The sequence below is a fragment of the Hyperolius riggenbachi genome, chromosome 4 (assembly GCF_040937935.1).
Source record: "Hyperolius riggenbachi isolate aHypRig1 chromosome 4, aHypRig1.pri, whole genome shotgun sequence".
NCBI lineage: Eukaryota > Metazoa > Chordata > Amphibia > Anura > Hyperoliidae > Hyperolius > Hyperolius riggenbachi.
This window is the reverse complement of record NC_090649.1, coordinates 149,115,514-149,142,348: the sequence shown is the minus strand read 5'-3', so window position 1 is coordinate 149,142,348 and position 26,835 is coordinate 149,115,514. Positions and strand designations below refer to the sequence as shown.

The window sequence follows — 26,835 nt, the reverse complement described above, 5'->3', positions numbered from 1 at the left end:
GCTTTGAAGAAGGTAGGTAGGCACTCAGTAAATTTCAGATGGGACAGATCACTGAAAGGCAGTGTGCAAGACTTCAGCAGAAGCTACGTGCTCACGACATGAATAGTTCAAGCATTGTGACCATTTCAAGTAGGAAAGAAAACAGAAGATGTCTGGCACTGTAGCTTTAATGTGTGACAGCAGGTGTACAGTTGATTGGCAAGCAAACACACAAGGACAATGTCCGTGAAGATGATAATACTTATCGTGCTCTGCTGAAGGTGGAGAGGCGACTGTGGGCGCCAGTGGGTGCACGGCCTTACAGCCGTTTCACAATGGGGTGAGCCTTGCTTCTTCGGAGGCTTTTCGTGCACCAAAAGCCTCCGAAGAAGCAAGGCTCACCCCATTGTGAAACGGCTGTAAGGCCGTGCACCCACTGGCGCCCACAGTCGCCTCTCCACCTTCAGCAGAGCACGATAAGTATTATCATCTTCACGGACATTGTCCTTGTGTGTTTGCTTGCCAATCAACTGTACACCTGCTGTCACACATTAAAGCTACAGTGCCAGACATCTTCTGTTTTCTTTCCTACTTGAAATGGTCAAAATGTCACATTCTATGGATCCGCTTGTAATATAAAGTATAATTACCAGCTAGGTCTTTATCTTCTGAATTCCTCCAGCAGAATTGTGTCTGCTGCCTTCCGGTACGTAGCCCCGCCCCTTTGCAGAAGAGCGCCATGGCACTTCCTCTATCCGAGATAAAGTGCCACGGAAGCGCCGCAGTCTTTTGCTGCAAGGGGACAGGGTTATGCGCCGGATTCACTTTTTCTGATGAGTTTTCTCCTAGACAATTTTTCATCTTCTGTTTAATATAACTTTTCAGCATTCTGCAATTAGGTATTAAAAATGTAGTAATTAAGTATTGAGTATTTTCTTGCTTGGTGGTGGCTTTAGGCCTAGAATCTACAAGCAACACTTTTCTAAGCACTTGTGATTTGAAAAACTCCTGCTAATGTAATGCTGTGTGTGTGATCCTGCTTGAGGGATGTGATTTTGATTTTAAAAAAAAATAAATAAAATCACCTAGGCCTAAAAGGCATTTTATTGATACATTTTGAAAATATCACCTAGGAAAAAACTTAGAACTATAAGTGAATTGAATAAGGGCCAAAATGTCTTGCTTTGCCACGTGTTAAACTTTACATGCTCCACACCTCCTAACTTTAAAGTACCCCTGACCTCGCTTTAAAATAAAATACTTTTAATCATTCATTCAAAATTCAGTCATTTTATTTGCTGTGCCATGTGTTAAACTTTACATGCTCCACACCTCCTAACTTTAAAGTACCCCTGACCTCGCTTTAAAATAAAATACTTTTAATCATTCATTCAAAATTCAGTCATTTTATTTGCTGTGCTGTGCCTCACAGCACCTTCCTCTCCCTTTAGCTCCCCTCCCCATACGGCTCAGACTAAATATGTGACTAGAGCAGAACGTCGATGATGGGCGGGGAGGAAGTGTCAGTACTTCCTCCTCTCTGCCTGTCTTCAGGAAAGTTCCCTTAGTACAATATCGTTCTGAGCTAAATTACCTCAACATCTCACACAGCGCCGCTTCCCAGCGCACTGTGCAGATTCGAACTAATAGCGGCGAGTGGAGGGGGCATTCCTGATGACAGGCAGAGAGGAGGAAGTACCGACACTTCCTCCTCCACATCAGCGAGCTCTGCATTACGGCTGTGCAGAGGGGGGGGGGGTGGTAAAGGAGGAGAATGGTGCTGTGACTCATATGTCAAAGCACAGCAAATTAAAAAAAAAAGCATTAGAAATATTTTATTTAAAAACAAGGTCAGGCGTACTTTAAGAAAGAGGAACACCTTACACGCACCTGCCACACCTCCAGACATGCCCCTGCCCCATGCTTAGTCATGCATACCACAAAGAATACATAAGCAAAAGATGCAATTTTATATTTCATACTAAACTGGTCCTTCCTATCATCAATAGGTTTACTTAAAGGATACTTTAGCGTTTGTGACCCAAACATACTACGCTGTGCATGCGCAGTATGTCCGTTTGGGGTGAAGCGTGCATGCACCGGGTGTGTAATGTGACACGACAAGACATGGGGTTGCCAGGCAGCACGGTCACGAGGCGCCCAAGCAGACATACTACACATGCGCAGCGTAGTATGTCTGGGTCAGAGGGCACCGCAGCGAACAGGCTAGAAGTAAAGAAGAGTCCCAAAGAGTTGGGAGCTGTACATGCTTCAGATTCATGTTTAGTGAATCTGCCCCTATGAGTGCAAATTACCAAATGACTAAATTCTGATGTTCCAACCCCTCTAGTTCCTCGGTGACTGATGCATGACAGAACATTAGCAATGTGCAACACAACACAAACTGCCTATGTCAGGGTATTCCCTCTCCCTGATTTGAAAGCTATAATTATCAGAATCTAATATAAAGACTTCATTCGGGCAATTATAAAAGCATAACTTAAAAATGCATCGGATTTTTAAATGTATACAAGCTCAACCAATCCTTCCCTAGCATGAACATGACACACACTAATTTCCCTTTCATCTAGTTATGTCAGTATTTCACTTCTATTCCTGAGCACTTGTGAAGATAAACAGGAAGTGATTGTTCAGCAGTAATTGTATTTTGAGAACTATATACCCGACATGTTTCATCAGCTTAGTATTTCCTCTAATACTTCCGTATTGCTCAGACAGCAATTCTAGAGGGATAATACTTCCCAAGTAGTGCTGAACCAAAGTTTACCAATTCTCTTTCTATATATTCATTACTTGTGCCTTCCAAATGACATACGTAGTAATCAGCTCAACAGGGCATTCATATATGCAGAGCACAGCTATATGGGTTCTCTCAGTTTACATCTGACTGCAAAAACAGAGAAAGGAAATCTGTATTTCCCTGCCTATCCTGTGGGGGTATGTTGGATCCATCAAAGTGGCGGCCGCAGTCGATCACACTGGCATCGTTGTGTACCTTCCAATGCAACCGCTCAGGGTTTTTCTGTCTCTGTTGCCGCTTCTATTACCGCCAGAGACAAGTGCAGCGATATTGATAGGAGCTTTGGCAGAAGCACACTGGTCTGTCTAAAACAGAGCATCAGCAGTATGCTGCTGCTAGGACTCTAGTTGGCATTGCAGTGCTTGTCCCCACAGAATCAGAAGTGGCAACGAAAATGTGACAGAAGAAGACAGAAAGTGACAGATGAAGGCAGAGGGTGACAACAAGGCAGAAGAAGGTGGCAGAATGCAAACATGTACGTCAAATAGCCTAGTAAGAACGGACGTCGTTCATAACTATAAGCTTTTATCGAATCCATCTGCAGTGTTTGAAGTTTCAGGAATTATTGTGTACCGCAGAGGGCTGTAGTCTGCTTATTGGAACTAAACACTAGGGGCTTGATTCACAAAAGAGTGCTAAGTGTTAGCACGGCCGTTTTCGCGCGAATTTTCGCATTGCGCGCGCTCGCGAATTTTCGCACGAAACGATAACGTTTTCGCGCGAAAATTCGCGTTTGCGCGCGAAAACGTTAGCGTTTCACGCGAAAATTCGTGATCGCTCGCAATGCGAAAATTCACGCGAAAACGGCCGTGCTAACACTTAGCACTCTTTTGTGAATCAAGCCCCAGATCTCTTGGCAACAGACATATCTGAATGGATCCTATACTTCTAAAAACTCACAAAGTATTTTAACAGAGGATGGCGCTATTCTTTCTATAGATTTATGAAATTTCTATATCAAATCGAGATTATATATATTCCACCTATAAATAGTACAGTCAACTGATTTTTCAATCCATAAAAAATGTTTATTCCATATATAAAAACACAATAAAAAATTTTTGTATTTTGGATTCTTTGATCCTGAGGAAGATGGCCGGTAGCCATTGAAAAGTGTTGATCCAGAGGGGACCCTGACGTTAAACAGTTGCTGTCACCAACTTACATACATTGCGCAACCTACAGCACGTCCACACAGGCCTGTAGCGCAGTGGTGAAACGCAGGGACCTAGTGAGGAAGTGACGTCACTTCCAGTCAGCCATCCATCGGGAGGATACGTACTCTAGGCGGAAGAAGCCAGCACTGGAAAGCTGGACCTTCGGAGCTGAGAACTACAGGGAGACGTAGTTTGCAGGTACCAACCATACACGGAACAGTGGCTTACAGCGTGATATGCGGAGCTAATTGGGGACTGAAGAAACTGTGAGTGGAATAATCTCAGGAATATTGCTGCATATTCTTTCTAAGCGGATACTGCAGTAGGGAGAGACTCCAGGACGCATAAAACTGTCCGGTATCGGGTAGCAACATATACAAGGGAATCAGGTGGCTCAATTTTGCGAGTGGGATGAGTGGAATGAGTGCCATGTGTGACTATTGATACAGTATCTCTCAATTGTTAGCTATTCTAGGTGCACTGCATTGCTGTGGATAGAATCAGAACATCACAGGGGGTTCTTATGAAGTGAGAGCATTACTTAAGCACACTCCACTCCATATTGGATAAACAACAGCCTATCACCTGTCAAACTAATTGCTTTTAAGTATATACAAAAAAATCTTTTTTTGTGGGGAAATGTGGACATGCACATGTACCTATAAGTGGATGTGCAAATTTTAGTTTATATTGATGCGTGCACGCAGTTATATACCAAAAAATTTTATTGTGTTTTTATATATGGAATAAACATTTTTTATGGATTGAAATATCAGTTGACTGTACTATTTATAGGTGGAATATATATAATCTCGATTAGATATAGAAATGTAATACATCTATAGAAAGAATAGCGCCATCCTCTGTTAAAATACTTTGTGTGTCCTTCATATTGGTGGGGGTTGGGGGGTACCCCACACCTTGAGGAATAGGCAGCTGAAAAAATACAACTTATTGTAGCAGCGCCCTTCAACGACTACATTATACTTCTAAAAACTGTGAGGACATCACAAAACAACTAGTTGCCTAGGTGTACATTAGAGGTTAGCACTCTTGCCTTGCAACGTTTGGGTACCCGGTTTGAATCCCAGCCAGGTCAACATCTGCAAAGAATTTGTATGTTTTCCCCGTATCTACGTGGGTTTTCTCTGGAACTCCAGTTTCCTCCCACAGACCATAAACATACAGATAAATTAATTGGCTTCCCCCTAAAAATTGGCCCTAGACTACGATGCATACAGAACACTATACATACAGAGACATGTGGTAAGGATTAGATTGTGAGCCCCTCTGAGGGACAGTTAGTAACAAGACTATATACTCTGTACAGCGCTGCAAAAGATGTCAGCTCTATATAACGTAAATACTAAATAATAATAAATAAGTGGTTAAAAAAAAAGTTATTTCTAAAAATCTATCATAAAATCAACATGTTCTTCTAACTGTGGATAAAATAGTGTGCTTCCCACAAAGCAGTATCGGATGCCTGTGCACACAGTATCATAGCAGATCAAAAGTAAATCACTTTGTGAAAAAGAGATCACTAACAAAAAGAACAAAAAAAAAATACACAGTGAAGAATATCAGTAAGGCCATACAGCCAGCAACTGCTAACTAGATAATTGGGTGCCCGCTAGCGGCAGGAGTCTGGGCATGCACCCGCTATTTGTAGCCGTATTTTACATTGCAGGGGCCCACTATCTGGCACAGCAGGCAGCCAAATTTCACTCTATTGGCAACATTTATAAAGATGCCTATGGCGACGGGTTTTTTTTTTCTTCTTACACCAGTCTGGCTTTGGAAATGTCGGTTAAGGTTGTGTATGCAAAGTGGTGATTAAGGTTAGGCATGATGGGGGGGAAAGAGAGAAGGTTAAAGAGCACAGTGGTGTAGTGGTTAGTGCTCTCGCCTTGCAGCGCTGGGTCCCTGGTTTGAATCTCAGCCAGGGCAACATTTGCAAGGAATTTTGTATGTTCTCCCCGTGTCTGCGTGGGTTTCCTCCGGGCACCCCAGTTTCCTCCCACCTCCCAAAAACATACAGATAAGCCAATCTGCTTCCCCCTAAAATTGGCCTTAGACTAGGATACATGCACTACACAATACATACATAGACATATGACTATGGTAGGGACTAGATTGTGAGCCCCTCTGAGGGACAGTTAGTGACAAGACAATATTCTCTGTACAGCGCTGTGTAATATGGCAGCGCTATATAAATACTACATAAAATAAATAACATAAGAGACTCAAAGATGAAAAACTAAGAAGAATCTATACTTACCCACGGCTTCCTCCAGCCCCATAAACACATGTGAGTCCTTTGCCGTCCTTATACCATTGTAAAATACCGATATTATATCAGCTATTGCCGGGCTCCCAAATTTCACCATGCCTCATTAATGGGACCGATTTTTTGCACGAAAACGATACAGATTTCGTGCAAAAATTGCGTTTGCACGCAAAAACCGTTATCGTTTTGAACAAAAATTCACGATCATCCGCAATGCAAAAAATTCACGCGAAAACGGCCGTGCTAACAGTTAGCACTCTTTTGTGAATCAAGCCCAAACCTCCATATATTATTTTTATTTCTTTAAAGAGACACTGTAACATCAAAAATATTCCCTGGGGGGTACTCACCTCGGGTGGGGGAAGCCTCGGGATCCTAATGAGGCTTCCCACGCCGTCCTCTTTTCCACGGGGGTCTCGCTGCAGCCCTCCGAACAGCCGCGACAGACCCGACTGTCAATTCAATATTTACCTTTGCTGGCTCCAGCGGGGGCGCTGTGGCTGCTTTTGGCTCCGAAGTAGATGGAAATACCCGATCTCAGTCGGGTTCGCTCTACTGCGCAGGCGCCGGAGACTTGCGCCTGCGCAGCAGAGCAGACCCGACGGCGATCGGGTATTTCCGCCTACTTCGGAGCCGACAGCCGTCAGAGTGCCTGCGCAGGAGCCGGGAAGGTAAATATTGACGTCACAACTGTACGGAGGGCTGCAGCGAGACCCCTGAGGGACGGAGGACGACGTTGGAAGCCTCATTAGGATCTTGAGGCTTCCCCCACCCGAGGTGAGTACCCCCCAGGGGACGTTTTGACGTTACAGATTCTCTTTAAAACAACTTAGCAGGCTATCATGTAGCTTTACATATACCTACTAGGTGGCTATAAGGATTGAAACACAAAAGTCTAGTATAAAGACAAGAAATAGAGCGCACTCATAGAACCAGTGGTAGGAAAGGCAGATGTGCTGGAGTATTCTCACCTTCGAAAGTTGCTGGCAAGCCTGTACAGGTTTGTCGAGTGGCTGCGCATGTGTCCCTCTGGCCGGGAACTGAGCTTGGCAGTGTCAAGATTCTCCTCCATAGGAAAGCAGGGCTGAAATCGATGGTTGTGTCTTTGCAGGTCTCTGCCTGGACTGTGTGCAAGTTCCGCACTATGCGGAATAGAGTGTTATGCAGTAATGGGGCTGTCCAAAGCTCCTTGTTGCTTTGGGAGTAGTGGTTAAAACTTGTCAGTGTAGCAGTGTGTGTAAGAAAGAATACAGCGGGCTGCCGTGTAGTATAAACAAAACAGATTTACTATGTGTGTTTCAGGAGGCAAGTCCCTCTTTCAACAGGCCAAAGGTTTAACAGATCGTCAATGGATTTATTAAATAAGTGAACAATAGAAACAATAAGGTGCATTTTTTAAAATGGATCAATTAGTATAATGCTTGTATGGGAGGGGGGGTGGTATACATGGATGTGTCATCAATATGCAAATCCATTAGCTCCCACAAGTCTCAGGAGTCACCTAGGGATGATGTTAGGGCTGTGTTAATAAATTAATTAATGTAAAATAGGCATGCAGGTAGAACTAAAATGTGCAAATACGTATAAAGAGTACCTTAACTTTAAAGAGAATCTGTATTGTTAAAATCGCTCAAAAGTAAACATACCAGTGCGTTAGGGGACATCTCCTATTACCCTCTGTCACAATTTCGCCGCATTAAAAGTGGTTAAAAACTGTTTTAAAAAGTTTGTTTGTAAACAAACAAAATGGCCACCAAAACAGGAAGTAGGTTGATGTACAGTATGTCCACATATAGAAAATACATCCATACATAAGCAGGCTGTATACAGCATTCCTTTTGAATCTCAAGAGATCTTTTGTGTGTTTCTTCCCCACTTCTGCTCTCATGCACTGAAGTTTCAGGCTGCTCTTTTCTTCTTGCAAACAGCTTTGCCCTTGTCTGTAATTCCTCACTATGTGAAAGCCCAGCCAGCTCAGAGGATGATTTATTCAGCTGATTAGAGCAGCTTCTCTCTTCTCTCTTATCTAAATAACACACAGGCAGTGTGCATAGAGGGGCCAGAAAGGGTGAGTTCATAGCAGAACCACAACACTGAAGAACTTGGCAGCCTTCCAGACACAGGCCGACAAGTCTGACAGGGGAAAGATACATTGATTTATTACAGAGACTGTCATAGTAGAAAGTGCTGCAGTAAGCCAGAACACATTAGAATAGCTTTGTAGGACATGTAGGATGATAAAAAACAGGATGCATTTTTTGTTACGGAGTCTCTTTAAGATTTATTTAATTTTTTTTTTTTTTTGAGTGGGGGAGTCTCCCTAATGGGAATCCACATTGTGGAAGATGGGCATATAGAGATAAAGACCAAAAAGGATATGTAGTAAAAAAAAAAAATGGCAAAAGTCACCTGCAGATGGTGAGCTCGCCCATTAAGCATAGCAAAATCTCTTGTAAACTTTATTTTAATTAACTTGTTCCCCATTTCCTTAAAGAGAACCCGAGGTGGGTTTGAAGAATATTATCTGCATACAGAGGCTGGATCTGCCTATACAGCCCAGCCTCTGTTGCTATCCCAAACCCCCCTACGGTCCCCCTGCACTCTGCAATCCCTCATAAATCGCAGCCACGCTGCTGACAAACAGCTTGTCAGAGCTGGCTGTGTTTATCTCTATAGTGTCAGTCTGCTGCTCTCCCCGCCTTCTGCAGAACTCCAGTCCCCGCCTGCATCCCTTCCCTCCCTGCTGATTGGGGGGAAGGGACGGGGGCAGGAACTGGATCTATGCAGGAGGCGGGGGAGCAGCTGAGACTGACACTACAGATGTAAACACAGCCTCACAGCACAGCTGTGATTTATGAGGGATTGCAGAGTGCAGGGGGACCTTAGTGGGGTTTGGGATAGCAACAGAGGCTGGGCTGTATAGGCAGATCCAGCCTCTGTATGCAGATAACATTCTTTAACCATTTCCGCCGCCCGGACGTGAAGCTCACGTCCGGGCGGCAGCTCTGCAGCGCTCCCGCGCTTGGGCGCGCTCCCGCCTGCGATCGCGGGCGCGCCCCCGCATCCCCGCTGTGCCGCCCGGTAGCCCTGGGGTCAGTGAAAGGGAACATGGTTCCCGATCACCGATCCCTTTCCCCCGCAGAAAAACCGAAGCGCTCACCTGTGAGGCTCCGGCTCTTCTACCCGGAGAGATTTCCGCATCCCCCTTGTACTTCCGCTTAGAGAGAAGTACAAGGAGGGAAACAAAAAACGAAGGTGGCCATCTTGTGGCCAAATAGTAAAACTGCAGCTACACATTTTTTACATTACTATTTACACAGCTAACAATATTAAAAATTAACAGTTTATGTCCCACACCAAAATATTACCCAAATAAAAGTTTTAATAGTAAAAAAAAAAAAAATTACAATTAGAAAAAAAAAAAAAAAAACAAACATAAATAGTTACCTAAGGGTCTGAACTTTTGAAATATGCATTTGAAGGGGGTATACTACAAACATTTTTAAAATTATAAGCTTGTAAATAGTAATGGACGCAAAACGGAAACGATGCACCTTTATTTACAAATAAAATATTGGCGCCATACATTGCGATAGGGACAAAATTTAAATGGTATAATAATCGAGACATACGGGCAAATAAAATACATAGGTTTTAATTATGGTAGCGTGGATTATTTTAAAGCTATAATGGGCGAAAACTGAGAAATAATGAATTTTTTCCATTTTTTTCTTATTAATCTTGTTAAAATGCATTTACGGTAAAGTGGCTCTTAGCAAAATGTACCACCCACAGAAAGCCTAATTAGTGGCGGAAAAAACAAGATATAGATCAATAAATTGTGATAAGTAGTGATAAAGTTATTAGCGAATGAATGTGAGGTGAAAATTGCTCTGATGCATAAGGCGAAAAATCCCCGCGGGCTGAAATGGTTAAAGAGACTCAGTAACAAAAATTGCATCCTGTTTTTTATCATCCTACAAGTTCCAAAGGCTATTCTAATGTGTTCTGGCTTACTGCAGCACGTTCTACTATGACAGTCTCTGTAATAAATCAACTTATCTCTCTCTTGTCAGACTTGTCAGCCTGTGTCTGGAAGGCTGCCAAGTTCTTCAGTGTTGTGGTTCTGTGATGCATCTCCCCCCTCCAGCCCCCTCTCTGCACACTGCCTGTGTATTATTTAGATTAGGGCAGCTTCTCTCTTCTCTCTTACAAGCTGGATAAATCCTCCTCTGAGCTGGCTGGGCTTTCACATACTGAGGAATTACATACAGGCAGAGCTGTCTGCACTCTGCAGGAAGAAACAGCCTGACACTTCAGTGGAAGATAGCTGCAGGGGGAAAGAAACACACAAATGATCTCTTGAGATTCAAAAGGAAGGGTGTATACAGCCTGCTTGTGTATGGATGTATTTTCTATGTGTGGACATACTGTACATCAACCTACTTCCTGTTTTGGTGGCCATTTTGTTTGTTTATAAACAAACTTTTTTAAACTGTTTTTAACCACTTTTAATGCGGCGAGGAGCGGCGAAATTGTGACAGAGGGTAATAGGAGATGTCCCCTAACGCACTGGTATGTTTACTTTTGTGCGATTTTAACAATACAGATTCTCTTTAAACACACCTCGGGTTCTCTTTAACTTTTGCTATGCTCTCTCATTGTGTGAACTGTGGTGCTGATGCCCTATACATGCAGCTTAACACTGGGGTCTTGTTTCCATCTCAATGGTTTCTTTACCCCCCTTTCCCTTCTGTATAATGGCATTATGGTGATAATTTCTAAAAATTCAAATAACTTCTATACTTTGGCCTCTATTCATAAAGCATTCCCGCATGCGGTAATGCTCAAAACAGCTGACTTTCCTGACCATTTAGCAAAGTGTCCATTCATAAAAGCTGTTTCCGCATGAAAAGCTACAATTCCTGAGTAGTGCGGGAAATTACCACCTTGTGCAGTGATTATCACAACATATGTCACTGGAGGTTAATTCATAAAGATTAGAGCAAGCGGAATAAGCACGGAGAACACCGACTGTTTAGAAAAGAGATAAGCCAGCGATAACAGGCAAGCTAATGTTAGACCTCCCAGGCAGCTGCAGTGAGAGCAGAACAAAAACTGCATCCCAGTCCCAGAATACCAAAACTGTGTTTTTTAACCCCTTGGGTACCTGTTTTCAGATATATTTCACATCAGAAAGCCTGCATGTGTAACATTTCTTGAAGTTCTTCTAAGCTGCAGCAATTAAATAGATTGTTTAGAAAGACTATTAGATAGATTCAGCGCAGATTCAGGGCAAGGAGAGGCAATTTAAAAAAAATGCACATGTAAAGGGATGCTGGGGCTGCCTACTTTATACTAAGTCTGTCCCTGCACAGAGAAAATGTATCAACTCAGCCAATACCGCTAGTTTAGTGCGGGAATTCTCCGACCTATTATCGCAAGTATAAACTTTTTTATGAGTTAGCACACAAAAGTCTAAAATACTGATGCAGTATTTTCCCTCCAAGATTTTTTCCCCCGCAAATGTTTTATGAATAGAGCCCATTGTCTCCCAGAAGCAACAGTGGTCTGATTACACCTCACCTATGGATTTAATTATACCCAACTATTAATAATGCAGACCCAAGATCACTCCAGGGCAACACTGAGAACCCCAGGAGCTGTGTGATTTGTATATGTGAGAGATGATCATACAGGCCATCACCCGTCCACTGTCTTTGGCCTGGTGCACACCAGAGGAGCTTTTCTGAGCGTTTTGAGTTTTTAAATCTGCTGCTAATGTTATCCTATGTGTCTGTGCACACTGGAGCAATGAGGTTTTGTAAAAAAAAAACAAAAAAAAAAACATAGCATTACATTGAGAATAGCTTTTGAAACCTCTAGCGTTTGGGCTCTAGAGGTTTCAAAAGCTCTTCCCAATGTAATGCTATGGGTTTTGTTTTTTTTTACAAAACCTCATTGCTCCAGTGTGCACAGACACATAGGATAACATTAGCAGCAGATTTAAAAAAACTCAAAACGCTCAGAAAAACTCCTCTGGTGTGCACCAGACCTTTCTGACAATAAATTTAGTGGGTGTGCTTGTAGCTGTTTTGTTTTTGTTTTTGTTGTTGTTGTTGTTTTTTTTTTTTTTTTTTTTTTCACCATCTACTAGTGACCGCTGGGCAGCAGTGGTGGTCTTTATCTCTATATGCCCGTCTTCCACACTATGGATTCTCATTAGGGCACCCCCCCCCCCCCCCCTCAAAAATGTTTTTTTTAATTATTCTTGAAATTACATTACTCTTTGTAAGGAACTGCTGCACCTTTTAGTTCTACCTGCATGCCTATTTAACATTAATTCATCCATTAACACAGCTCTAACAACATCCCAAGGTGACCGCTGAGACTTGTGGGAGCTGATAGATTTGCATACTGCTGACACAGCCATGCATACCACCTCCCCCATACGTACGTCGTACTTATTGGTTTATTTTGAAAAAAGGTTTATTTGCTGCATGCATTTCAGGAGCTGTTTATACAGTCACACAAAGCAACAGGGAACTTTGGAAATCTAAATTACTGCACAACACCCTGCACTAGCGCAACTTGCCACAGTCAGTGGTGCGGCCACGCTGTGCGGATCTTGCACACAGTCCAGGTATAGACCTGCAAAGACAACCATGGATTTCAGCCCTGCATTCCTATGGAGGAGAATCTGGACACTGCCAAGCCCAGTCCTCATCCAGAGGGAAACAAGCGCAGCCACTGGACAAACCTGTACAGGCTTGCTAGGAACTTCCCAAGGTGAGATTACTCCAGCACACCTGCCCTTCCTACCACTAGTTCTCTGAAAGTGCTCTATTTTTTTGTCTTTATCCTAGATTTCACAGCCATTGAGGTGGATTCTTAAAGAGCAGCACCATTACACAAGCTTCACTGCTCGCTCCTTGTAGCCATAGAAGTACCTACCTATGCCATTGCGTAAAACACATAACTATGACTAGTTTTAAACCAAATTTAGCTATATTAACCTTCCTTTTCATTTGACAAGCTCCACTATACAATAAAGTCACTCGACCCTTCCATACAGGGCTGAGAAGTCGGAGTCGAGGAGTCGGAGCAATTTTGGGTACCTGGAGTAGGAGCGGGAGTGGGTGGTTTCATAAACTGAGGAGTTGGATGATTTTTGTACCGACTCCACAGCCCTGCTTCCATAAGAAAAACAATAGTTTTATATTGGAAAGTATGAGCAGAATCAGACAAAAATGTTTGCAGTTCACAGCCTGACTAGCAATAATCAGACTTAGGGCTTGTTTCCACTGTTGCGACGCGATTTCGGCCGCATTCCGACGCTTGTAAAACGCATGCGGATGCGTTTCCACATGCGTTTTTACCCGCGATTTCGCATGGCAGGGTGCCATGCGAAATTAACCATGACACTGCCAGGGCTAAATAAAATTGAAAAAGGTGCGAAATCGCACGCGAAATCGCGGGTAAAAACGCATGTAACAAACGCATGCGTTTTTACTATTAAATACATTAGCGCCGATTCGCACGGATTCCCGACGCAGGCGAAATCGTTGGCTCTTTTGTGCGTTTTTTCACGCTGAAAAAAACGCACCTCAACAACGCTACAGTGGAAACAGGCCCATCCACTTGTATTACATGTGCGGATCTGCATGCGTTGGACGCATGCAGATTCGCGATAGTGGAAACGAGCCCTTATCGTTAGCAAAATGATCCGTGTATGGCTGGTGGTTACACACATCCCTTACCTTCTGCAGCATTGCATTTCCCTGGTCGTTCTTGACATTGTGCTTGTTGATCTCCCCCCGATACTCATACTGATAGACATGGTGTGTGACATTAATAAGCAGCGTTGACGGATTGCTCTTCAGGCTTCCACAGTCATACACAGCCCCACTCGCTTGTTCAGAGGATTTGGTGGCATAGCGTATTATTAATCCCATTACTAAACCTACACACAACAGGAAAAATATATTGTCAGAATGAAATTCTTTCTTTCTATCCATTATTAAATACAGTGTATAGCATTATAACTGAAACCCAATTACTGAGGGCTGCTGTCTATGATGGAAGTTGTCAGGGTTACATATATTTTCTATTTCGATTTCCCAAAGCTTCATACAGGGAGACCACAGAAAACTGTATACTCAATGAATAGACATGTGTAAATAGACAATACCAGTTGTGTACAAAATCTACTGAGAACATAAAAAATTGTTTCATGATTTTCATTCCACTTCTCACGTGTACACCACTTTGTATTCGTCTTTCACATGGAATTCCAATAAAATTGATTCATGTTTGTGGCAGTAATGTGACAAAATGTGGAAAACTTCAAGGGGGCCGAATACTTTTGCAAACCACTGTATATGGTACATATATTTTTTTTATTATAAAAAAAAAAAACACTATACTACTGAAAATTAGAACAGCTACTGTCTCTGCAATATTCATACATACACTTAAGTCTTGTACACATGCAGCCTGGATCTCCCTTTGATACACACATGCATCGGGAAGGGGTAACCAGGGGTTGCTGTACACAGACTAGATTTTCGGCAGAGAGGACTCATGCACCCCCCCCCCCCCACACACACACACACACACACACACACCTTTGATGCGTCAAAGAGATATCACGATTGCTGGATCATCTCGTTCGAGTGCCGGCTGAGTCCATTATTCTCCCTAACTCTCCCACTCCATGCTGACATAGGCACAGAACTCAGCCCAGAACTGTTAAGTGTGGGTTGCCAGAATCAGAATCATTTATTTCGCCAAGTACAACGGTGGGTTGTACCCGGAATTATTTTTGGCACAAGCAAGCAGGGTCGGTGATGGTACAGTAACATATGTTAAACATCGTACAAAGTTAAAACAATTACAGCAGACAACCATTTAACATTCCACAGAGTACGCATTTCCAAAAACATACTTACATAGAACACATGACGAAAGAAAGACAAAAAAAGGCCAGAGGGATCTGACCAAGAGCTAAGTCGAGCTGAGCTGCCTGCCACACTGAGCGGCGCTCACTGCTCTACCGCCCTCCAGACCCCCCCCATACAATGAAAAATAGACACAGAGTCCCTTCGTCCCCATGGTTGAGAAAAACAGTCCTCAACTCCATGACAGGCCCGGCCCCACAAACTCCCAATGCAGACTTGCCAGCCAGGGTTATTGCCAAGCATCTCCAAGCATTCCCTGTGGGTAAAAATAGTTTACTTTCACTGCAGGGAGCAGAAGCTTGCTTATCGCTGGCTCATCGGCAAACATAATAATTGTGCCCTGAACAGCTCTCTGCATGTGTCTTCATTCTGCTCCCTCCACTGAATAGATCACATCAACCTGAGTCACTTCGGCAGAAAAGGAGGGGGCAGTGTGAAGAGACCAGGCAGAGAGCTTCAGCCGGCAATGGTTACATTTGCTGATAAGCAGGTGATAAGCTATCCTATACTGCTCTTTGCAGTGAAAGTAAACATTTTTTACACACAGGGAATGCTTGAAAATGCTTTCAAATGTTTTTTTTATGTAACTACAGTAGTTACAGAAATGTTATTTTCGGGAGTATAATCACACTCCTAATCAAGTCTATTTGTGACAAGAATTTCCTTCAAAGCACCCAAGTTACACACCTAGTAAATTGGATAAATACTGTAAGAATAATGTGTAAAAAACAACTTCCACTGCAATCAGTGCACAAGATGGAAAAAAAGGTGTTAAACTCTTCAGCTCCTGCATTCATTACAGTGGGAGTAGCATCTATCAAAGTCATTCCTCTTACAACTTTTAGCCCCATCACTTGGTCAAGTTTGTTGACTAAATGAGATGGTAGTGTACATGGATCTTCTAAAAGAGCGCTTTTTATCTTCCTGTTGTATAGTTATCATGCTTTGAAACAAAGTGCTATTTTGTGGCTTATGTTAAATCCTATTAAAACTGCAAATTTGTTCTTCCCTCCCACTTTCCTCATTCTCACTTTCTCTTTCTCATCTTTGTAGCGTACCACCAGGCTTGACCCACTGCTCTTTGGTGTTTTGTTGGTTCCCAGATGACAAAATATAAAACTCTGTAATTTCCTAGTCCTTTTTTCTCTGGACTAGCTTTTCTCACTTGATTTGATATGTGTCCCAGAAAGCAGGTTGAAAGCACTGGAGCACTAGTGCAGCGTTTTTCAACCAGTGTGCCGCAGCATGTTGCCTGGTGTGCCGTCCTCTTCCCCCCCCCCTCCCGCACGTCCCCGCGGCCGCTGCTGCTATTACCTTAGCAGTGGCCGCTCTCCCCTCTCCAAGCGCATGTGTTTATTTAAAGGGACTCCGAGCAGTGCAGAAACTATGGAAAGATGCATATCATTTTAAAGCTCTCTTTCTCCTCTTTCCACCCTACGCCTTTTAGTTTTCACTATTTTCGCGATTGAAATTGCCGCGGCCGCGATTTCGATCGTGAAAATAGAGAAAACTAAAAGGCGTAGGACGACGATTTAGGTGTCGTCAGAAAGAGGAGAAAGAGAGCTTTAAAATGATATGCATCTTTCCATAGTTACATTGTATTACACAGGACGACTTTTTCCTAAAGTCAGCAGCTCCATTCTGCTGAATGGAGCTGCTGACACTGGGGAAAGTGTCGTCCTGTGTAATACAATATAACTATGGCTTGATGGATATCATTTTAAAGCTCTCTTTCTCCTCTTTCTGACGACACCTAAATCGTCACCCTCCGCCTTTTAGTTTTCTCTATTTCCGCGATTGAAAACGCGGTCGCAGCAATTTCAATCGCGAAAATAGCGAAAACTAAAAGACGTAGGGTGGTGGTTTATATATCATTGGAAAGAGGAGAAAGAGAGCTTTAAAATGATATGCATCTTTCCATAGTTTCTGCACTGCTCGGAGTCCCTTTAAGGCAAGCAGTGTATCTCCCGGCTGCTCTGTGATGCGCAGGAATCAGGGCTCGGTTACCATAGTAACGGCGATACATATCGCCGCTACAGGAAGCCGCTGCCCTGCTTCCTGTCGCATCACAGAGCAGCCGGGAGATACGCTGCTTGCCTTAAATAAACACATGCGCTGGAGAGGGGAGAGCGGCCGCTGCTAAGGTAATAACAGCAGCAGGGACGGGCGGGGGGCACCACCTACCCATACTGGGGCACTATTCTGGGGCACTATACTAGCTATACTGGGGCACTATACTGGCTATACTGGGGCACTATTCTGGCTATACTGGGGCACTATTCTGGCTATACTGGGGCACTATTCTGGCTATACTGGGGGCACTATACTGGCTATACTGGGGGCACTATTCTGACTATACTGGGGGCACTATACTGGCTATACTGGGGCACTATTCTGGGGCACTATACTAGCTATACTGGGGCACTATTCTGGCTATACTGGGGCACTATTCTGGCTATACTGGGGCACTATTCTGGCTATACTGGGGGCACTATTCTGGCTATACTGGGGCACTATTCTGGCTATACTGGGGCACTATTCTGGCTATACTGGGGCACTATACTGGCTATACTGGGGGCACTATTCTGGCTATACTGGGGGCACTATTCTGGCTATACTGGGGGCACTATTCTGGCTATACTGAGGCACTATTCTGGCTATACTGGGGCACTATTCTGGCTATACTGGGGGCACTATTCTGGCTATACTGGGGCACTATTCTGGCTATACTGGGGCACTATACTGGCTATACTGGGGCACTATACTGGCTATACTGGGGCACTATACTGGCTATACTGGGGCACTATTCTGGCTATACTGGGGCACTATGCTGGCTATACTAGGGCACTATACTGGGGGCACTATACTGGCTATACTGGGGCACTATACTGGCTATACTGGGGCACTATTCTGGCTATACTGGGGCACTATACTGGCTATACTGGGGCACTATACTGGCTATACTGGGGCACTATACTGGCTATACTGGGGGCACTATACTGGCTAGACTGGGGCACTATACTGGCTATACTGGGGCACTATACTGGCTATACTGGGGCACTATTCTGGCTATACTGGGGCACTATGCTGGCTATACTAGGGCACTATACTGGGGGCACTATACTGGCTATACTGGGGCACTATACTGGCTATACTGGGGCACTATTCTGGCTATACTGGGGCACTATTCTGGCTATACTGGGGGCACTATTCTGGCTATACTGGGGCACTATTCTGGCTATACTGGGGCACTATTCTGGCTATACTGGGGCACTATACTGGCTATACTGGGGGCACTATTCTGGCTATACTGGGGGCACTATTCTGGCTATACTGGGGGCACTATTCTGGCTATACTGAGGCACTATTCTGGCTATACTGGGGCACTATTCTGGCTATACTGGGGGCACTATTCTGGCTATACTGGGGCACTATTCTGGCTATACTGGGGCACTATACTGGCTATACTGGGGCACTATACTGGCTATACTGGGGCACTATACTGGCTATACTGGGGCACTATTCTGGCTATACTGGGGCACTATGCTGGCTATACTAGGGCACTATACTGGGGGCACTATACTGGCTATACTGGGGCACTATACTGGCTATACTGGGGCACTATTCTGGCTATACTGGGGCACTATACTGGCTATACTGGGGCACTATACTGGCTATACTGGGGGCACTATACTGGCTATACTGGGGCACTATACTGGCTATACTGGGGGCACTATACTGGCTAGACTGGGGCACTATACTAGCTATACTGAGGCAACTAAACTCCCTCCTACACTGGGGCAACTATGCTAGCTATGCAGCCGCACCCCAGCCCCCCCCCCCCCTATCCATAGCCTGCTGCGCACTGCACTGTCCACTAGGTCGCGCAAACATCCGCCCCCCCCCCCCCCCCCACCCCCACCGTTCCCCGGAGAAAAATTTGGTCAGAAAGTGTTCCCCGGGCAGGAAAAGGTTGGGAACCACTGCACTAGTGAAGCCTACATTGGCGTAATCAAACTAGTTTGTGTTAAAGCAGCTGTGCCCAACCTATGACCCGCGGGCCATTTGCAGCCCACAAAGCTGTCTTTTGTGGCCCACGGAAGTGTACCATCACAAGGATGCTGAGGATCAGGGGATTGCGTCATATGTAAACAGCGTACTCGTGTTCTCTGCAGTAGTGCTGTGATAGTTAGAGACACTCACCCATTGGTTGCTGAAGAACTTTCCTCCAATAAGAATAAGGCTTATTCCTATTAAAAGGGAGGTTCCTGCAGCATCCAATAGGCGAGGGTAGGGACAAGTGAAGAATCTGCTGTGGGGCTGGAGATGGCACCGGTAACCGTTAGGACAGGTTCTTCATGCTTCGGCTCTCCTCTCCCTTCTGAACGCTTTGCCATTTCTGCAGTCCTCCGATCTCAAGGGTTGCCAGCCATCTCCCACTGCCCGGCCAGCCTGTAAAAAAGTTTCTTGGCCCCATAAAGTGTTTGCCCCACCCCCTGCCGACCTTCAGCCGCGGCTCGGCTGGGGCAAATAATTGAGGCCCCGGCTTCTAGCTGAACAGTAGGCCGCAACTACCCACAAGCTCACACAGCAGCTTTCTGATCACCCAGAAAGCTGCTGGTCACAGCAATAACCCTTTCATTCTGCATTAAGAATAAATGTTACAAATTTGGAGCCAAATATTCAGAAATTGGTTTCTGAAAAACAGCTGCAAACTTCACATTGAGAAAATGGGCATCAAATGGTGAGTACAATAAATCCTGGTTTATCATTTTCTTTCTTTTCCTAAGCCATGTTAATTAGAAAAATGTTAAAGATTGAAATTTAAATTTTGTATGTATGTGTTCTGGCCCGTGAGATTTATCTTAATATGAAGTGTGGCTCTCGGGTAAATAAAGGTTGGGCACCACTGTGTTAAACAAGTTGTACAGTTACCTTTTATCTTTACTGGTGCTTAATGTACTTGATAACACTTGAACAAGACTTGTGTCATTGTATGTTACCACATTATATGTTGAAAACCAATATAACGTTTAAACCACAAAACTGCAAATCTGTATATACCGTATATACTTGAGTATAAGCCGACTTTTTGAACGCCCAAAATGGCCTATAAGTGGGGGTGTCGGCTTATATTCGAGTCACCTCTCCTGAGTACCCCCGCCATGTGAAAAACTGAGGCAGCTCTCCCTCCGAGTACCTTGTCGGCATGTGTATAAAGCGAGTGTCCTCCTCATAAACAATGTTGTGGATGGCGTGCAGTGCTGTTATACCGCCCGATATATGCAGAGTGATGTGAATTGTGCCCCCCCAGTCAGGGCCGGATTTGTACTCATTACCGCCCAAGGCCACTTCCTTCAGTATAGGTAGCGAGATGACCCCTCCCCCTTCCCTCTGGTATAGGTAGCCTTATGACTCCCCCACAGTATATGTAGTCAAATGACCCCTCCCCTTTCCCTCGAGTATAGGTAGCCAGATGACTCCCTTAATCCCTCCTCCGCGCCCCCTTCAGTATAGGTAGCCAGCTCGCCTTCACACTGCAGCAGCCGTCAGTGTCTCTCATTTCTCAGTTCGTCTCCAGTGCAGAAGCTTTCTCTTCCTTTCCATCTCCATTACAGTCCATGTCCAAGTCCATTGCCACCGGCCACAATGCAAATGTACACAGAGAGCAAGGTGGCTACTGCACAGGCGGCTAGCAGCAGAGTACCGCAGTCAGGCACTCGCTTGATCTCCCTGCGTTGCAGCTTGCAAATGCTGCATCAGTTTAGCCTGCTGCTTTGGTGCCCTTGCTACTGTGGTGCCCTAGGCCTTGGCCTAGGTTGCCTTGGCCTAAATCCGGCCCTGCCCCCAGTATATGTGGAGTGATGCGTAACGGAGCGTGCTTCCTTCACTCACTGTTCAGCGCCGTCCGCCTCCATTCCGCATCGGCCTCTCTCTCTCTCATCGCTATGACACCCGGTCAGCTCCGTCCACCTCGATGCCGTATCAGCCCCTCTGGTGGTGAAGGGCGTCATAGGGATGAGACGGAGAGAGGCTGATACGGCATTGAGGTGGATGGAGCTGACCGGGTGTCATAGCTATGAGAGAGAGGCCGATGTAGAATCGAAGCGGACGGCGCTGACCGGTGAGTGAAGGAAGCACGCTCCGTTGCGCATCACTTCGCATATATACGGGGGGGGGGGGGGTGGAGGAGGGGGCGCAATTCACATCATATCACTGCATATACTGGTAAGCAATTCATAATCATTACCACCGCATACCCGCACATGGAGGGGGGGGGGGGCCCACAAGGATCTGCACGCCAGCACAGCACTAGTTTATGAGGGGGACACTTGATATGTACACATGCGGGCAAGGCACTAGGAGAGAGACAGCACTCTGTGTGAAGGGAGTGCTGTGACATTATTTACAGGCAGAACCCTTCTTGCTGGTACCCTCCCTGGCCTTCCATTACTGCCTGGGTCCACATGGTTCACAGACAATATCATATTGGGCCAGGAACAATGATAACAGTGAGCATGCTTGCAGGATAACAGCAACCCCTGAGCTCCTGTTCTTTTTCCATTAGACAACATTATTTTTAATTATTAGAATAATCATTGCACCCACACCACCAAAAAGTTGCCATTTACTTACTTGGGGCCTCTTCCAGACCCCCAAAGTCCATCGGGTCCCTGCAGCATTTCCTACCCTCGGCTTATACTCAGGTCACTCACTTTTCCCTGTTTTTGGAGTTAAAAGTTGGGGGTCCGCTTATACTCGTATCGGCTTATACTCGAGTATATACTGTGATTTGTGAGGTCCCAAAACCTGAGCAAAGATTGCACAGTAGTCTATGAAAACAATGTCGCTACAACAAAGAGTTAAATATAAAACCCTGTAGAAAAGAGGGAAGCCTTATACAAAAAACCCAATCAGGAGTCTCTATTCAAAGAATGCAAGAAATATGAGCTGTTGCAATGGCAACAGTTCTAGTCATGTACCAGAAAGTGACAATCCCATTCTAGATGTAATAACTAGTCTGATTCCATTTCCTGTCCTCATGCCTGTCCACGATGACAGTCAGCCCCCGGGTTCACTAATGATCTTGAAGTCACTATAGACTCCAAATAGAAGTTTATTATTTCTACAGTGCTTCTGTCGCTCCCTAGGCCTGATTCATCCAGTATAATTACACTGATTATAATGTTCTACTTGGGTCTAACGCTGACAGCTCTTTATGAGTTTTCCTCTGTGTTTGCTTTGTCCACCTGGTTTCAGCTCCACTTTCCTCCATCGACACATGCTGTAAAAATAAATGTGCTAATAATGTGTTCCTTATTTTGTAACCTGCGAGGGGAGAGGGACATTTCTGCTCCATGCTGTGTTCCATTTCAAATCAGTCACAAATGAGATATGACACTGCAAACTGATAATTGTGTAGAAAAGAGCAGTGTGGCTGCCACAACCACTTAGCTGTGAGAGGGAGTTCTCCTGCTGCTCTCTACCACTGAGCTCTTCCAGTCATCTGGCTCCGTTCCAGAGCCTTCAAGATGACAATGTAGAGGAGATGGTCGCTGCCCCAGAGACTTACAGCTCAGGAAGGTAGCCAGACTTAAGATGGGTAAACGAATGTTAGAATAGTAATGTACATTCAGACAAGAGTGGCTGGAGGTTCATCATGTTATCAGTTATACTGTAGATTTCATAAGAACGCTACTGTAAATAGCTCCATGCACACGAAACATCACAACCACAGACAAAACACAAAAATGTATTCATATGCCCTGGCAAAAAAAAGGTACAGGAGGGATCAGCATAATCAATGCAATATGGTGTTGGATGGCACAGGGAGGTGGGGGTGGGTTGATATGCAGGTTACAGACTGTGAATACAAGACCTGTTTTGCATCCAAAATGTGTTGGTAAAGTAACAAACTCCAGATTGATGAGGAACTTTAAAGAGAATCTGTATTGTTAAAATCGCACAAAAGTAAACATACCAGTGCGTTAGGGGACATCTCCTATTACCCTCTGTCACAATTTCGCCGCTCCCCGCCGCATTAAAAGTGGTTAAAAACAGTTTTTAAAAGTTTGTTTATAAACAAACAAAATGGCCACCAAAACAGGAAGTAGGTTGATGTACAGTATGTCCACACATACAAAATACATCCATACACAAGCAGGCTGTATACACCCTTCCTTTTGAATCTCTAAGAGATCATTTGTGTGTTTCTTTCCCCCTGCATCTCTCATGCACTGAAGTTTCAGGCTGCTTTTTTCTTCCTGCAAACAGCTTTGCCCTTGTCTGAATTTCCTCAGTATGTGAAAGCCCAGCCAGCTCAGAGGACGATTTATCCAGCCTGTAAAAGATAAGAGAGCAGAGAGAAGCTGCACTAATCTAAATATCACACAGGCAGTGTGCAGAGAGGGGCCTGAAAGGGGGAGTTCATAGCAGAACCACAACACTGAAGAACTTGGCAGCCTTCCAGACACAGGCCGACAAGTCTGACAGGGGAAAGATACATTGATTTATTACAGAGACTGTGATAGCAGAAAGTGCTACAGTAAGCCAGAACACATTAGAATAGCTTTTGGAACTTGTAGGATGATAAAAAACAGGATGCAATTTGTGTTACGGAGTCTCTTTAACTCAGGATTGAACTTCAGCCTAATCAGTAGCAGATACCCTCTTTCCCCAAAAAGATCTTAACCTTTTCTTGAATAGATCATTTGGGAAGGGGAGGAGGGGTCTGTGAGGCTGAAATAGTGGTGCAACCCCTCCCATAGTATGATGTCATGACCTTCTTGCATTGTGGGAAATAACAACTTTTTCCAACTGCCAAGCAAGCAATATCTCCCTCTGTGCATAGAACTCTTGGTAAACAAGCATTCTGTACAGATCACCTGACAGAACTAAAAATGTTGCCACTTGGGATAACATTTTTTCAACCAAACTATGTTAACTCTATCAAGCTAAGTACACACATGCAAGAATTGTCGCTTGTCGGGGATCGAGAAACGATCCCTGAAGCGACAATTTGCAGAACGATGCTGTTCTGTTGCTATCGATTGGAGGCAGAGGGATGACAATCGGTGGACGATGGAGAAGCTTCAATCGGTTGGTGTGGCTTGTAAAAAGCATTGTGAACGGTCATGCTCACGCAACGGGCTCGTTAGATGCTGGGCAGAGTCGACGGAGAGTGACTATCGCCAGACACATGTCAGGAGAGGTTAGTGGATCCTCTTCTTCCTCTTCAGCCGCCGCCGCTGCTTCAGTGATCACTACAATCGGCGGCGATTGTAGTGATCAGGAGCCAATCGCCATGGCTCCTGATCAGTGAGGGGAGATGTCAGCTGTCATATGACAGCTGAATATCCCCTCTCGGGTGTGTGCGATCGGCCACGGAGGAACTTCAGGGACATTACAGTTACGTCCTATCCAGGGCCGGGCCGAGGCAGAGGCGAGAGAGGCTCCAGCCTCAGGGCGCTGTGTAGGAGGGGGCGCACTCAGCTCAGCTATCATTCCCTTTTTGTGTTTTAAGCAGAGAGAAATAAGAAAAGGGGATAAATGGCAGTAACTGCAAGCCAGATAACTAGAGATTAAGATGTTGGGGACCCTGGGGTGCCTCTTAGGCCTCGTTCAGACTATACGCGCTGCCGTCCGCATTTTGGCAGCGCGTATAGTGTGCGACACGCAAGAACGGTAGAAGGGCATAGACAGCCCTTCTACCGTTCCCATCATATGCGCTGCGTGGCAGCGCGATTGCGCTATCGCGTGCTGCACGCATTTTTGGGAATCGCAGCGCAGATCCCATTCATTGTAATGAATGGGATCTGCAGCGCAGCGCATAGGAGCGCAGATGGCGTGCGATCGGACGCGTTGCGTTCCAATCGCACAGCCATCTGCGCTAAATGATGTGAACGAGGCCTCAGTCTAATAGCAATCAGTGTGTGACGGCTGGGGTGGGAGGGATGGAGGGACGCATTTTGGTGTCTCAGCCTTGGGTGCTGGAGGACCTTGTTCCAGCTCTGGTCCTATCAGCCACAGACAGCCACACAGAGGACGTAACTGTAACGTCTTTAGTCCTGAAGGGGTTAAGGAGTTGACTTCATCAGTTCAAAAGAAATACTGAGCTAACCATTACAGCAGAGGTGTAACAGGACCTGCTGATGCTCTTCCCTATTCCAGACAGCCCAGCTATCCAAGATGAAGAGCTTCAATAGTTCCAGAACCTTAACTGCAACTACCCAAATCCACCTAGAACATCCCATCCCAGGCTACTTCAAGGGTGGCATAGTGGCACAGTGAATAAACCCTTGGAGCACTAAGTGCCTAGTCCTAATCTAGGCAAAGACACTCCCTGCATGGAGTTTGTGTGTTTGTGTGGGTTTCCTCCAGGCACTCTGGTTTCCTCCAAAATCCCAAAACATACAGATAAGTTAATTGGCTTCCCTAAAAACTGATCTTGGATATGATGGAGACATGACTATGGTAGGGATTCGATTGTGATCTCCTCTAAGGGACAGTTAGTGACCACACTATATACTGTACTATGCAAGTCACTACAATAAAAATAAATTCCTTCAACCAATTTTACTGATGAAGCTACTTGGTGAATGGTTTGCCTTTATTATGTTGTGGGAGTTAAAAAATAAAAAAAATAAAAAGATTCTTCTTTTGGACACATCACACAAAAAGAACGATACATTCATTATTCATGCACACACAGTAAATAACCATGGGTAAATCTGACCGTGCATGCAAAATCATTTCCTGCTATCTGCTATTTTAAGATCTTTATCTAGTCATGATTTTTATGAGCAGCTTATGTTCAACTTCTTCATGGCAACTTACTAACAAGATCAGTAAATACACTGTAAAGCTTTTTTCACATGGGCTCTGCAAGTACAGTATTCCAGCACTCCTGGTGGCTGCTGCAGTCCACATTAAGAATTCAATGTTTGCAAAATTGCATGAGCCCTTGGGCCGCTTTCATAGTGGGACGTTGCGTTTGATGCGACATTAAGGTTGCATAACGTGCCCCTAATGCAACGCATTGAAAGACTATAACGTGGACGTTATAGTACATTCTTTAGCCCTGTGTTTGGTGTGCCGTTTTCGTCGCACAGTGATGGATCAAAAACGGCATATGCGTTACATTTTTAAAAAAAACAAACCTTACTGAGCATGTGCAACACACATAACGCAGCAAACGTATTGCTAAACGCACAGCATGCAGCACTTTCTAAATATTGCTTCGCGTTACACACAATGCAACGTGTGCACTGTGAATGTCACACAGAGTTTGTATTTCTGTGCGTTAGTCTGCGTTATAACAATTTCTAACGTGCAACTTTAACGTCGCACTATGAAAGAGGCCTTAGGGCTGGTGCACACTACAAGAGCTTGTCTAAGCGCATTTGAAAAAACAAAAAAGAAAAGAAGACAGAGAAGACAGAGAGCCCAATATAGTGTAGTAGTTAAAAGTTCAAAAATGATAATAAAAGAGTAATTTTATATACTCACAAACATGGGTTACCGACCAGGTGGGGAGAATTATGACCTGACCCCATTCAGGTATAGGAAGTCTCTCTCTGTGGATAGGAAAATGGGGATAACACCGCTCCACCAAGGGTGGACTAGACA

The 26,835-nt window shown here is 44.7% G+C and overlaps 1 protein-coding gene across 1 annotated transcript in view; it reads right to left on the bottom strand.

Moving 5' to 3' along the window:
• SLC9A9 (solute carrier family 9 member A9) overlaps window positions 1-26,835 on the bottom strand; it is a 954,803-nt gene that overhangs the window by 903,227 nt on the left and 24,741 nt on the right. Inside the window, exon 2 of the mRNA XM_068280765.1 lies at window positions 14,008-14,210. Coding sequence (XP_068136866.1) covers window positions 14,008-14,210 — 203 coding nt within the window. The remainder of the gene's footprint in view (window positions 1-14,007; window positions 14,211-26,835) is intronic.